General features: G+C 37.1%; 1 protein-coding gene across 2 annotated transcripts in view; it reads left to right on the top strand.

Annotated features, from left to right (window-relative positions):
* The window catches only part of met (MET proto-oncogene, receptor tyrosine kinase), a 54,443-nt gene that overhangs the window by 25,929 nt on the left and 14,140 nt on the right, over positions 1 to 14,374 (top strand). For both annotated transcript variants that reach the window (XM_067436871.1, XM_067436870.1), the window contains exons 4-12: positions 2,845 to 2,979; positions 3,211 to 3,390; positions 4,416 to 4,576; positions 5,054 to 5,156; positions 5,607 to 5,743; positions 6,145 to 6,324; positions 6,454 to 6,553; positions 11,993 to 12,211; positions 13,962 to 14,111. In XM_067436871.1, coding sequence (XP_067292972.1) covers positions 2,845 to 2,979; positions 3,211 to 3,390; positions 4,416 to 4,576; positions 5,054 to 5,156; positions 5,607 to 5,743; positions 6,145 to 6,324; positions 6,454 to 6,553; positions 11,993 to 12,211; positions 13,962 to 14,111 — 1,365 coding nt within the window. The remainder of the gene's footprint in view (positions 1 to 2,844; positions 2,980 to 3,210; positions 3,391 to 4,415; positions 4,577 to 5,053; positions 5,157 to 5,606; positions 5,744 to 6,144; positions 6,325 to 6,453; positions 6,554 to 11,992; positions 12,212 to 13,961; positions 14,112 to 14,374) is intronic.

Below are 14,374 nucleotides of genomic sequence, written 5' to 3'. Positions count from 1 at the left end.
TTTTTAAATGTTTTTCCTCTCAACTTTTTCTCGCCTCTTTTGTCTGGATGTTGAGGCCTGGTAAGGGGTGAGTGCTAGTCCAGCTGTCTCATTTGAGAGAGAGAGAGTTTTTTCAAAGACAAAGAGAGTGGGTGAGTGTTTAAGAGACCTTGACAATGAGAATGTAAAAAAAAAAAAAAAGATTGTGAGAGACTGATGAAGTTAAATAAAATATGGAATGCAAGTGAGTAGTGGGTAATTGTGTGAATGAAAGTTTCAAGAGCCCCACAAGCTTTTTAAAAGGTTGGGAAGAGGGGGGCTGCAGGGCAGAAACAGTCCCAGTGGCCCTTATTCTGTATGAGGAAGTGCTCCCACTCTGCCACACTCTCGGTGAGAAAAACTCAACACCTTGCCTTGTGTTTGTGAGCAGGACTTCCCTTACATACACAATGAGCTGTAATTCACACGGTTATTAGGGCTCCGTGGTGTGTGTTTTTCCCCAGAGTGTGTAACATTCCTCCTTCAATAACGCGTCCATTTGTAGCCATTTTCTGCCATGCCCAGGCTTAATTAAGACTGGCTTAGCTTGGTTGCTTCTGGGACTCAAAATCCTATTATGGCTTATTGCTATTGGAAACTTTCTGGGCTATGTGAAACTCACCAAGTTTCAGCTCTGGGTTCTTGTTTTGAAATCGTGAATGTAGCGTGTCGCATTTGCACAACACCAACAAACAGAATACATTTTTTTTAAATATAATTTTAAAATAACTATAATTTACTTAATTTATTAAATGTATATTTATATGTATTAAAAAATATAATATTTTTAATGAATGTAAACATTTTAATTAATAAGTATTTATATAAAATTATTAGATTTATTATATAAATGTTAATACTTGTATGTATATGTGATTTAAAAATATTTAAGTATTCGTATTTAAAAACAATATTAATTATATATTAATTAATATAAATATTTTGTTATGTAAGAATTATTTGTAATAATTTAATTACATTTTATATTAGGATTATATATATATATATATATATATATATATATATATATATATATATATATATATATATATATATATATATATATATATATATATATATATATATATATTATATATATATATATATATATATATATATAATATATATATATTTTTTTTTTAAATATATATAATATATATATAATATTTTTAATACATTTAGAATTTTTTATTAATAATGATCTAATAATTCTAATTGTCAAAAATGGTAGCACCTAAATTAACTGCTTTAATTCATGAAATAAAACAATATTGAGACTGACTTGTCCTGACTACATTGCATTGCTCCAGTGAAAGATCATGCAGCAATAGCTCCTTAAGGTAACAACTGCACATTTTCACTTTTTAGAGTCTAATCTGATATGTTACTAAAGATTAGGCTTTTAAAACAGACCACAAAAGAAGTCACATTAGTGCACTATAGTGAGTGAGATGGAGATATGTCATGCACACCATTCTAAAATCACTAAAACCACAGTAATGACATACTCTCCAGCACCAGATGCCCCATGTTCGAAGCCCAGGGCTATTAATGATGTGATCCACTGATCGCTAATGGAGCACTAGCACTATTCAGACTAGGCTGTCTTGAAGGCCTGTAATTGCAATGTAACCATGATAAATGTTAGTCCAGGTGTGTGGATGGAGCCGCTGTTCTGACACCTCCCAACATGCCAGATAGACAGAGGTCTTTACGTCTGCACTTGCCTACAGGCCTAAGCTTTTGTCTGTTCCCACTCCTTGCCATCAACCACAGTCATCGCAGTTCAATCTGTCATCTTTTGCCCTGAAAGGCAGAGACACCGGTTATTACAGTATCCATAGCAAAGCAGAGGCTGTCCCTTTACAAAGAGATTGCATCCTCCTTTGATTCTTCCTCTTTCTCAAGGAAAGTTCCAGACATGAGCTGTAATTTAAAGTTTTATAACCTGGTAGGAAAAATAACAGGGTTTTGCACCAGCTCCAACTCATGGAGAATGTTTGGTTTTCAGAAATAAGATATTGTATAATCTCAGGGTTTGGGGTTTTATTTTATTTTTATGAAATTAATTTTCAGGATTTGAAAGCAGTACAAACGTAGGTGAATCTCCCGATATGCTTTTCATATTTCACCCCAATTTTATTGTATTTATTTTACCATTTTTAATTATTTTAAACTTTTAGTTAACACTTAACATAAGTTAACATAAATTAAGAATGAACAATACTTCTACAATATTTATTTGTTTAAACGGTTTATTTCAGGATTTCCTTATGCATTATTAAAATCAAATGTTGTGTTTGTTAACATTAGTTCATGCAAAACGAATGTATTTTTATTAGCTAGCATTAACACAGATACTCTAACAAATGTTTTGTTCATTGTTAGTTCATGTTAGGTAATACATTAACTGATTTTAACTAATGAAACCTTGTGGTTGAGAAGTTGAGAATGTTGAGAAGATTTTCACTTTTTTTGAAGGAGGAAATATCCTTAATAGTCATGAAAATAAGGTCATACTGCAAAATATCTTAACGTCCTTAAATATGACATTTTTTGTCAAAAAACATTGATGTAAAGATGTGACCTTCTATTGATCTGTTCCCGAATGTGTCATCTATAAATAGCTTACACCAGAACCATGAGGTTTAACTCATGCAACAGCAGCATTTAATCATCGATGTGGAATGCGGCCTTATTCCTGTAAACGGGTAACATGCTATTGAGGTCTTTTTGTAAGCATAAACATTCGCTATTAAGGTCCTGCATTTACCGTTTAGGCTTTTGATGTGAAAGGCCACTCATTTTTGCTGGCATCCTTTACAGGTGGTGGTTTCCCGCTTTGGAAAGACTGAGCCGCACGTGGACTTCCGCTTGGACACGCTCCCCGTGTCCTCAGAGATGGCCCTGCTGTCTCCACAGCATCACGACGGCTCCTTATTGTTGGTAACAGGAAACAAGGTGAATGACACAACATTCTTAAAATGTCTTAGGGAAATGGGTCAAACATTTTCAGGAAAATCACTAGTGAATAGATGGCAAATACCCTGTTAATTTAAGAATAACTGATATAAACAGGGCATGACTGCACCAGAGAAATAAAGAGACCTTAGTAAGTAAAGTCTCCTCTGAAAAATCATCTGCTAAATGAATAAATGTAATATAAAATATCGTTTGTGCATGCCCCCTCAGGTCTCTAAGGTTCCTCTGATAGGCCCTGGATGTGAACAACTGTGGACTTGTAGCTCTTGTCTCCTGGCCCCAGCCTTCATGGGCTGTGGATGGTGCAAGACCACCGGCCGCTGTATGAGGGCTCACCAGTGCTCCCACTCCCACTGGATCCAGGACTCCTGCCCCCTCCTCATTACCACGGTAACCACCCCGCCTCTTCACAAACAACATTACCATGGTTTTAAAGCAGCTAATAGCACATAGCTAATAGAATGAGTGCTTTCTAAGTAGAGAGAGCACATATGAACCTCTGACCTTCATTGATATTTTCAGGGATAAGCACTGATGCATAGGTTTCAAGAACCTCTAGTCTTCTTTTAAAGACGTAAATTGATTCTGAATATCAGAAGGAATTTGTTTGCCCTTCTGTGCCTCCTCTAAATCCATGCATTGCTACAGAGCCGCCTAAAGTATATTTGTATTTGTGTAAGAGCTCTTTACTTATGATAACTGGTGCGCTGAACACGTAATTATTAACTCCAAAGCCAAAATGAGGCCTTGTCGTCCATTTGTTTAAAGCGACACCCCATGCTTATCAATAAAGAACTAATATCTCAGAAGCAGGACATTTAGACACCAAACAGAAAACAAAAATGTTTTACACACATATTATGAATAAAATAATAAAATAAAATAAAATAATAATTTGCGGTGAGGGGTGTTGTATATTATTTATTTTATTTCACTGTATGTATGTGTTTACTTATTTTTATTTAATACAATATACATAAATAAATACATGTATTTATTTTAATTACTTTTTAAAGGAAACATAAATGTACCTTTTTATTATTATTTTAATTAACTTACTAATGGCTTGCTTGCTGGTATATGTGAAGTATTTTACCAATGAAAAACTGACCTACTTCACCTTTAAGGCTCTTAACCTCAGCTGGTGCCTCAACCTAAAGGGCAGTTTTAACACAAGAGACTAAGCACAAAGGAAGACAGGAAGGTTGTTTTGTTCTTGTTTTTTTGTCTCCATCACCATTTACTGGAAGACCTCCTGCCTTCAGAGTGTCCATACAACCAAAACAAATTATTGTCAGTGGTTACCAACCTCATGAGCAGAGAAAATGCTTGACATAAAGACACAGCAGGAGAATAGACACTGAATGAAAAACCCATCACAATTTTACCTCACATCTTCTTCTTTCTTTTTCTAGATTTCCCCTTCCTCTGCTCCGCTCGGAGGCCACACCAAAGTGACAATCTGTGGCAAAAACTTTGGTTTTAATAAGAAAGAACGCTTTGATACCAAGCTGATCAATGTGGTTGTTGCTGGAACAAAGTGTAAATTGGAAAGGAAAGACAGTAGCAATAATCGGTAAGTTGATAAATAATGTATTTTAAAATACTTTCGCATTGTTCATTAGTTGTAAATGAATGAACATTGCACTTGAATGTAAGCAAATCCTCTTGCACTCTGTGTAAATACAACTTCAGAAACACACTAGCTCACATTCTCAACATTGTGCTCGTGTTGCAACCCTGCAGAACATTAAATTGGTCTGTAAAAGTGCTCTATTGTACATCTCGGCCTTCCATGTCAAACTATAGTACCATTAAGACACAAAACTCATGAGTTTTTGGTGCCCCCGGACATACCACCCTACAGCCCTCCTATTGTGAGAGGAAAGGAGAAATTCCCTCGGAGAATAGCTCCTGTGTAGTTTCTGCCGAGTAGTACGGTAATCATTAAATTAGCGTGGACTAATAGCCTGCTTACTCCACTAGTTTACAACCACGTCTTGTTCGCTGTTTTTGTGGCGGGAGATGTTTATGTCTTTGTGTTGTATGTCAGGTTGGTCTGCGGACTAGATCATGTGAACGCATCCAGCATTGACTCTGTGGTCAGGGTGCGCAGTGGCAAGGAACAGGCCCAGAAAGACAGTTTCTCATTTGTGGTAAGAATCCTCACAAATCACAGTATAAGTACTTCAACACACATTCAAGTAATGTATGTTTGACTTTTTTCCAGTAATGCGGTTTTCATTGTGCATAAGGACCCAAGGATGTTATTCTATTCTTTTTTTCCCCTGCTTATAATTTGGAGTTGGGTTAAGGTTACACAGTGTCCTAATCAGGGGCAAATACTTTCTGTCTACACTGTAAGCGAAATCCTGCCATAAAACCACAAAATATAAGTCAATTAGCATGTTTGTGTATTATGTACTATAGATATGTGGACTTTGGAGCAGGATTTTGGACTAATGCGATCTAAACTACGCTGGGGCTCCCTAGCATGGTGCAATGAAAATAAAAACCGATTCTAATATCATCAATGTTATTTCTGTCAAAGACCCTTAATGTGTGAATTAGTTTTACTTTACTAACACAATGTTTTATTTGTCTAGAACCCAGTTATCACAGAGATCTTCCCAGAGTTTGGACCCAAGTCTGGCGGAACAATGCTCACCATCACAGGATCATTCCTGGACAGTGGAAATTCGCAACTGGTTACCCTGGGAAACGCTACCTGTGTGCTGCAGAGGTTTGCTCTTGCCTACACATCTTCCCAAGTTTCTTCATTTATTTGGAAACACTTCAACATTTTTTCTTACATTTTTTTGTTTTAAATGTTATATGTTTATATATATACATTTAAAACAAAAAATGTAAGAAAAAATATTGAAGCGTTTCCATATATATATATATATATATATATATATATATATATATATATATATATATATATATATATATATATATATATATATATATATATATATATATAATATTATGGAAGCCTGTTTCTGTTTAAATCTGTAATGTACCTCATTTTTTTCTATCCAAGTTTCTTCCAAAATTTTGAAATGAATTTTAATTAAATGTATATATAAAAAAGGATGCATACAGTACATTTTGTTTGTTTGTGTGTTTGTCTTTCTGCAGTATTTCAGCCACAATGTTGACTTGTCGGACACCACCTCAGCCATCACCATCCCAGCCATCGCCATCCCAACACAAGGTACAGCTGCACATTGATGGAGTAATTCGTGAAGCTCCTGTCAGCTACACCTACAACAAGAACCCACAGATCTTCAGCATCCAACCAAAGCATTCCTTTATCAGGTCAGTCCTGACCCTAACATTTAGCTACTTAACATATGAAGATGGGGTTCAACTGGAAGAGTGCATATATATACATGTTTAACAGCAAGTTTTTTTCCCTGTTTTGTATGTGTGCGTGTATGTCCACAGTGGAGGAAGCACAGTGACAGTGAATGGTTTCTACCTCCACTCAGCTCTCCAACCTCAGATGGTTCTCACTGCCGCCACAGAGGGCGAACTCTTCAAAGTGGTGAGTGTACTGTACACAGCCCACACAGAGCGCAGAGACATTAAATACCTCTCCTCCCATGTCACAGGCATGTTAGTATCATTAGCCCCACTGAACAGAGAAGCAGATCTGTCCATCTGAGAAATAAAGGAAGCAATGTTTCAGAACTGCATTTGTGAGGAGGAAATGGAAAAATCACACACAGTGTTCTTGATATGATTATCACTTTCTAGCTCCTAAAATATTTTTTTTAAACTAGAATTTTTGTTGTTGTAATTTTTTTATTACATTTTTACCCGTCTACATTTCTTAATATTTTTTTTGAAAACACTATATAACACTACTTTTTTAACTTGTATTTTTAAATTAAGTGATAGTTATTTATTCTTTTTGTTTCTCTTTTTTTAATCTATTTGGAAAGTTGTTTTATTAAAATTGAATTAAAATCAAATAAATAGTTTTTATTTAATTTATGGATTTAATTTAAATGCATTAAAATAAATACTTTTTTATATAATTTGTCATTTTTTGGTCTATTTAAGTTTCTTCAACCATTTGGAAACACTTTCATCTCCTGAGAGCTGTGGTTGACCTGAACTGCTCCTTTTTCAATGGGACCAGACAAATACTCATTTAAAATATATATATTTTTATATACCATTTGTCCAAAAAAATTGACTATTCAAGTTTCTTCAACCATTTGGAAACACTTTCACATCTCATCTCCTGAGAGCTGTGGTTGACCTGAACTGCTCCTTTTTCAATGGGACCAGACAAATACTCATTTACACACAGTTTCCACTTATCTTGATTTCTCTGGGGTGAAGTGTGGTTGTGCAGTGGAACAGTGCATGCGAACAAAGCTATCTAATCTTAAGCATACAAAGTCTTGTTATAGTCCAAGACAGGACTCATACTCACACACATCTTCATTCTGATTGTATCTCTTCATTTCCATTCACACTCAAAATGTCCCTCCTCAAAACATCAGGGCACTTACAGTAATTATCTCCCTCGCTTATCTCAAATCAAAGATACTGTACTTGCTGCCAAGTGGACAGTGTCATTTTATAAAAACACATCATGGGTTTGTCAATGATTTTGTGCTCACTTGAAAGAGGAATATTTCTGCCTTTTGTTCTTAAGACAGAGACAGCATGAAATGCAGGCTATCTTACCAAATGATTTAAGATGACTGCAGCTGTCAGCCTGTAAATTCTTCTCTATAAACAGTGGGGGTTGGGACAATATTCTTTCCTAATTTGTGAAGCACAAGAGGTTTATTGTTTTTTTCCCCTCACTTTTATTGGGGAGCATTGTGGTCGAACACTTCCTGTCTTCTGTCAGCTTTTTTCTGAATCACACTGTAACCCGAGTTGAGCTGTCATCTGTTACGGCGAGGTTCGATCAACGATGGCCGAAACAGAAACGCGGTCAGTAGCTCAGGTTTCTTGTGGGCTGCATTCACCATCTAGCTGCTGACAGGCCTAAAATGAAAGAAAAGCGGACGGTGATCTCGATTTCTTGAGGACTATGCAATCCCTCCATCAGTTGCATTTTAGTTCCTCTTGCACTGAAAAGCTCTGCGGGCCAAATGAAGAAGCCTAAATAACCAAGGCAAATTGTGGTGGCTCAGGACAAATGGAAGAAATCTCAAGAGCATTCTTGAATATCTACTTCTGAGATCTCTGCTTAATCCGGGGATCAGCCAATCTCGCCTTTCCCACCGACATGAAAAGCATTTTTCACAGGCTGCAGCTTGTCGCTGGCGATTGGCACTGTCCACGATCAGGAGCAAACCTGAGAGGGTTTTATTTGTTTAGGGGTATGGCATCTTATTCTTTTTGTTTCTAACCAAGGGTCATGTTCAAGTTTCACTTTGTATTGGACTTTCCTATAGGAAGTGAGGGGTGTTAACAGGATTCTAACATGCTCCAGACACCACAGTGGGGTTTCTAGCATGAACAACACCTGTTTTTGGGATTCAAAGGGGGTCATTTTCATTCTAGATCCCTCTCTATACATACCAAAATCTGGCTTTCTCATCTCAGTATGTTCTTGCTGACACCTTACTCCACTTTGCCTCATGATATCCAAAAGTCTCGAAAGTTCCTGTTCCTTTCTTAACGTTACCTCCTTTCAAACATTGTTCACTCTGGTATTTAAGAAGTCTTGAAATGTCTTGAATTTAGTTTGATCAAATTTAAGGCCATACAAATCTTAAATATCTTAAATCTTAATTATCATTTTAATATAGTCTTGAACTTCAAAAATCTTGATTAAATTAAATAATGTGTCCTATACGCTCAAAGTCAAAACCCTGCACTGTTTATGCCAAGGTTTTGCTTATTATCCACTGTTGATGAATTTTGACATGTATAAGTTTTTGTGTTTTTGTGAAGATGGATGGAAAAGAGAATGTTTTATCTCCCTTCTGTTTTTGAATGAGCATCTGGAAGTAGTAAAGCATAGACATTTCAAAATAAGAGTCTATGTATTTTGGGATTGTTTATAAGTCCTGCATTATGCATAAAAAACTTTCCTGGTTATTATTGGATGACTCAAACTGTATCTGGCTTTTAATTCATTGTAAACTCATGTGGCTTCTCTCAAGGCAACCCTGTTACAGAAAGGAAAGATTAAGAAATTTAAGTAATTTAAAATCTGTTTATTTCTTTCCTTTAAACATATTATAGTATCAGTGAATTCTAATATCTAATATATTTATAATATCTATAATATCTATAATATCTAATATCTATTTATATTTCTAATATAAATCAACCCTTTAGTTCATATGTATTGATGTATTAATAAACATCAAAACCACATTGAAAGGAGCCATCAAAGATGGTTATATCAGAGTTGAATACCTTATGATAACTTCCCATGAAAATCTTACAATAAAACATCACTTTAACTGACAACGGATATATTCACTAAACGCCAGTTTGAAATGTTTTCAATGTCTCCCATCATCCTTTGGCTGCTTTCTTTTGCAGCTGTTATCTAACCCCCCTAAGCCCTTTGAGATACTCGATCTATTCTAAACAATTAAACGTTGTGTTTTTCGAGCAGCACACCAAGCCAAACTTCTACAATTATTTGACTAGTCTCAGCTGATGAGTCTTTAGATCTCTAAATATGCAAAGAGCTGCTTGTGTTAATTTGCACAGACTTTTCCGTAGTTTGCTCTTTTCAATGAGAATGGTTAGGAACGTGTAGAGCTGAATTTTTGATCTCCATCTTAAAAAGAAAAGATGTTGTCAGGAAGTATATATATATATATATATATATATGGTCAGAGCATCTCCAAAACTGCAGCTCTTGTGGGGTATTCCCGGTCTGCAGTGGTCAGTATCTATCAAAAGTGGTTCAAGGAAGGAACAGTGTTGAACCGGCGTCAGGGTCATGGGTAACCAAGGCTCATTGATGCACATGGGCAGCAAAGGCTGGCCCGTGTGGTCCAATTTAAACCAACAGGCTACTGTAGCTCAAATTGCTCAAGAAGTTTATGCTGGTTCTGATAGAAAGGTGTCAGAATAGACATTGTAACACAGTTTGTTGCGTATAGGGCGGCATAGCCGCAGGCCAGTCAGGGTGCCCATGCAGACCACATTTCTTACCTGTGGAACATATGGCGCCAGGATGCACTATGGGAAAGAAGTCAAGCCCTCAGAGGCAGTGTGATGCTTTGGCAATGTTCTGCTGGGAAACCTTGGGTCCTGCCATCCATGTGGATGTTATTTGACACGTACCACCTACCTAAGGTATTAGGTATTCCCAGGTGGCTGTGGCCTCTTTCAGCAGCATAATGCGCCCAGCCACAAATCAAAAATGATTCAGAAATGGTTTGAGGAGTACAATGAGTTTGAGGTGTTTACTTGGCCTCTAAATTCCCAAAATCTTAATCCAATTGACCATCTATGGGATGTGCTGAACAAACAAGTCCGATCCATGGAAGGCCCACCTCGCAACATACAGGACTTAAAGGATCTGCTGCTAACTTCTTGGTACCAGACACCACAGCACAACTTCAGGGGTCTATTGGAGTCCATGACTCGTTGGGTCAGAGCTATTTTTGCAGCAAATGGGGGACCAAAACAATATTAGGTCATAATGTTATGCCTGATTGGTGTATATAATGAGAAAAAGCATTCAGTTAGTTAAAGGTATTTATCTATCTTCATCCATTTTCTCTAAAATTAAGTATCTGATCTGTATGTGAACTCCTAGGACAAGTATTTTATTTAAAATATCTATGGCTATTATGTGAATAAAAATACTTGCAGTGACCTGAACCGTAATAGGACTTTGACTCTGAAACAACACTTATGTGAAGTGAGGATTTCTTTGTTTTTAGACTCTAGAGCATTGTTAACCTGCCAAGTGTGCAGAGGGAGACGCAGGTTTGCTGGATGCAAGTCTTGGAGCAAAGACGTCTCAGATGCCTTATGTTCATAAATAATGGCATTGAACAATTTGAATATGTCTCTTGCTCTAGGGTTATGCTTTATGAAGTGGAACGTTCACATGAGGACAGCTAATTAAATGCTGGTGACGTGCAAATAACAGGCATACTGTAAAATGGGCAGTTGTGGTGTTATAATGTGGAATGAAAATGGTGTGTGGCAAGACCTGGCAGGGCTGGAGCCACAGCTGGCACGTGAAGCTTTTGAGTTGTAACTCATGCATAATTGCATTGAAACAGATCTTAAATCTCTCAAAAGCTCCCTGTCCACTGCCCTTAAAGTTTGCGACATATGCTATGCAATCCGGTTATGTCTCACATCTGGTTTAAAAAGGTTATACACTACTGTTCAAAGGTTTGGGGTCAGCGAGATTAAAAACATTTTGAGAAGTGATTCAGCAAGAGCACATTAAATGTATCAAAAGTGACATTTGTAATTTTACAAAAGATTTCTGTTTCAAATAAATCTTTTGAACTTTCCTTGGTGAATCATCAAAAATCACAGATGTACAATGTTTCTTCTGCAGCAAATCAAAATTATTTCTGAAGGACCATGTAATACTGAAGACTGGAGTAAATTCAGTTTTGCTATCACAGCAATAAATTACTTTTTTATTAAAACAGAAAATTGACAATGACAATTCACTGTGTTCACTGAAACATACAGAATATTGGCATCTGCCAAATGCATAAATATGAATGTAATGTAAATTATGTTTGCTGTTTGAATGCTTTCTAGAAAGCCTCTGAAATCTGAACTTAAATATGCTCAGTCACGTAATCACCCCAGCCCTTGAGAAAACTTGGCCCCTGGTTGAACATTATAGCCTTGAATGAATTTTATGTGTAAAGATGATTTGCTCCTATGCAAACAAAAGATAAAGTGAATTGGCCACACAAAAGAATGCAACATGCCTCAGCATTGACTTGGCACAATTATAATGACAGAGATGGCTAATATTTGTGTTTGTCTTTTTCTCTATGCCTAGACCTGCAGTCATGATGAGGATAAGCAAAATATCCTTTGTATCACACCCTCCCTGAAAGACCTCAGTGTTCAGCCTCCAGTTGCCACAAAAATGACCTTTGTGTTAGACGGTTTCTCCACCGATCAGTATGACCTACTGTATGTGGAAGATCCAAATTTTAAGGATTTCCAGGAGCCCACCGTTACACCGAGAGGCATCAAGAACATTGTGGAGATTAAGGTAAGAGCGATGCTCTGCAGGAAGGTAGTTTGGTGTTTGATCTCAGACAAACACGCATACACAGTGATTCACATTGCTCATTGAGTTGGAAGGAAACAATACCGAAACAAAACAGGAAGTTTAGTTTGTTTCCCATTGCGCACCTCCATCTTTCACATTGTTCTCGCTCCCCGAAGGTTACAGCCTCTGACATATTGATGGTGAGATCCCTTGCCCTAGTGAGGGTAAGCTGGTGAAAAAGCACAGCCTTTTTAACAATGAAATATAAGAGTAGACTCTTTTTTTTCCTCCAAAACCACCACTCAATAGTCAAATGCAGCTGTTGTGAAGAGGAGGGGGGAGAGAGGTCGCGTGAGATTCGACTTTTTCTTCCCATGCGAGACCTCCGCATCAAATCCCTTCGTACCCCTCTTGGGACATAGATACACATACACACACACAGACTCACACTAAACGTTGTGTACCGCTCAGGCTCATTTAAAGCCACTATATATTCAATAATGGGCACAACAGCAGGCTCAGTTTAGCTTAATTGTCATTAAACTGCCCTATCACTCAGATCATGCACTTTCATTCCCATGCAGTCTGTTTGTTTAGATTTTGCAGCTTGATACTTAAGGCCTTCTTTAGGGAAATAAAATTGCATTTGGCAGCACTGCTGATGCTCGAGGGGTTTATCAAAATGTCAGAGATTGTAAGTGTTACTGGTGCCAATGGAGATTTTGCTTGGACGTTTGCTATTTAAGTAGTAGTTGTTGTTTTTAACAACAAGTAACTTGTTAAGTAACTTGTATTTATTTGAATTATATTGTAATTGTAATATTTATATATATAATGCACTATAATACACAATATATATATAATACACACACACACACACACACACACACTATTACATATATCTGACAGTGCAGGTGGTTATATATGGAAGCTTGTTTCCGCCACAGAATAAAGCATTTTACAAGATATTTGTGACTTTTTATCTCCCAATTGTGAGTTTACATTTCAGAATGGCAAAATATTGTCAGAGTTGTGAGATATAAAGGACAAAATATAGTCAGAGTTGACAAAATATAGTCAGAGTTGTGAGATATAGTCACAATTCTGACTTTATATCTGGCAATTGTTTGTTATAATATATTTTCTCGCAATTCTAAGAAAAAAGTCAGAATTGCAAGATTTAAACTCGCAATTGTGACTTTAAATCACACAGTTCAGATTTTTTTAACTCGCAATTGCGAATTTATATCATGCAATTCTGAGAAAAATATCTCAATTGTGAGAAAAAAGGTTACAATTGTGAGATAAAAAAAAGTTGCAATTAACTTAATTGTTTTATTCTGTGGCGGAAACAAGCTTCCATAGTTACTCATTACCTTAAAAAATGTTTAAGTTGTGATCATTTGCTTTTTGTGAATGGCCTAATCTCCTCTAAGGAGCTGGGTATTACTTGTAAGTGTATGTGCGTCTGTTCGCATTGGAGTTCAGGCTGGCCGGTGCTGTATGGTAACAGGTGCAGTAGTGGAGTGTGTCCAATCTGTAAAGCCCAGGCTGTCATGTGAGGAATGTGATAGCTGTCTTTATTGCCTTCTGCTCTGCTCCATACACCAGAGCTGGCTGGGGTTAGAGGGGTAAATGCTGCACAATCTATACGCCCCATATACACATTCAGTCATGGGGCAATTTAAAGGCAGGCAAGTTTTTTTGTCACCTTTCTGCTTCTCTCATTCTCTCTCATTTCCCCCTGCAGGTCCCCCCTGTGAATCAGGAGGCAGTGAAAAACGGCAAAGTGCTGAGAGTTTCGAACCGGACTTGTGAGAGCGTCACTTTGGTGGGCAACACGCTCGAATGCACTGTACCCATGGAGCTCCAGACAGCTGCCAAAGAGCTGGAGGTGGAGGTACAGGACTCTTTCATTCACTGCTCCACTTCAGACCACTCCAGTCCAGACGGCCCCCATAAGAGCCACTCGTCAGCCAGCCTGCTTGTTCGAGAAGCCTCTCAAAGTACCAGACACAAGCTATTTCTGATCTTAGCAGAGGCCTCTGGTTTGCCAAACAATGATAGTTTCCAGATTAGCTCCTAAACGCATATCTCTTGGATATGAGGATTATTATCAATGAATAATTTCCTCAAAGGTGTTCATATTGTAATTTTTATATA

The sequence above is a fragment of the Pseudorasbora parva genome, chromosome 25 (assembly GCF_024679245.1).
Source record: "Pseudorasbora parva isolate DD20220531a chromosome 25, ASM2467924v1, whole genome shotgun sequence".
Lineage (NCBI taxonomy): Eukaryota > Metazoa > Chordata > Actinopteri > Cypriniformes > Gobionidae > Pseudorasbora > Pseudorasbora parva.
Note: the sequence above shows the minus strand (reverse complement) of the source record. Positions and strands in the feature narration are given on the sequence as shown.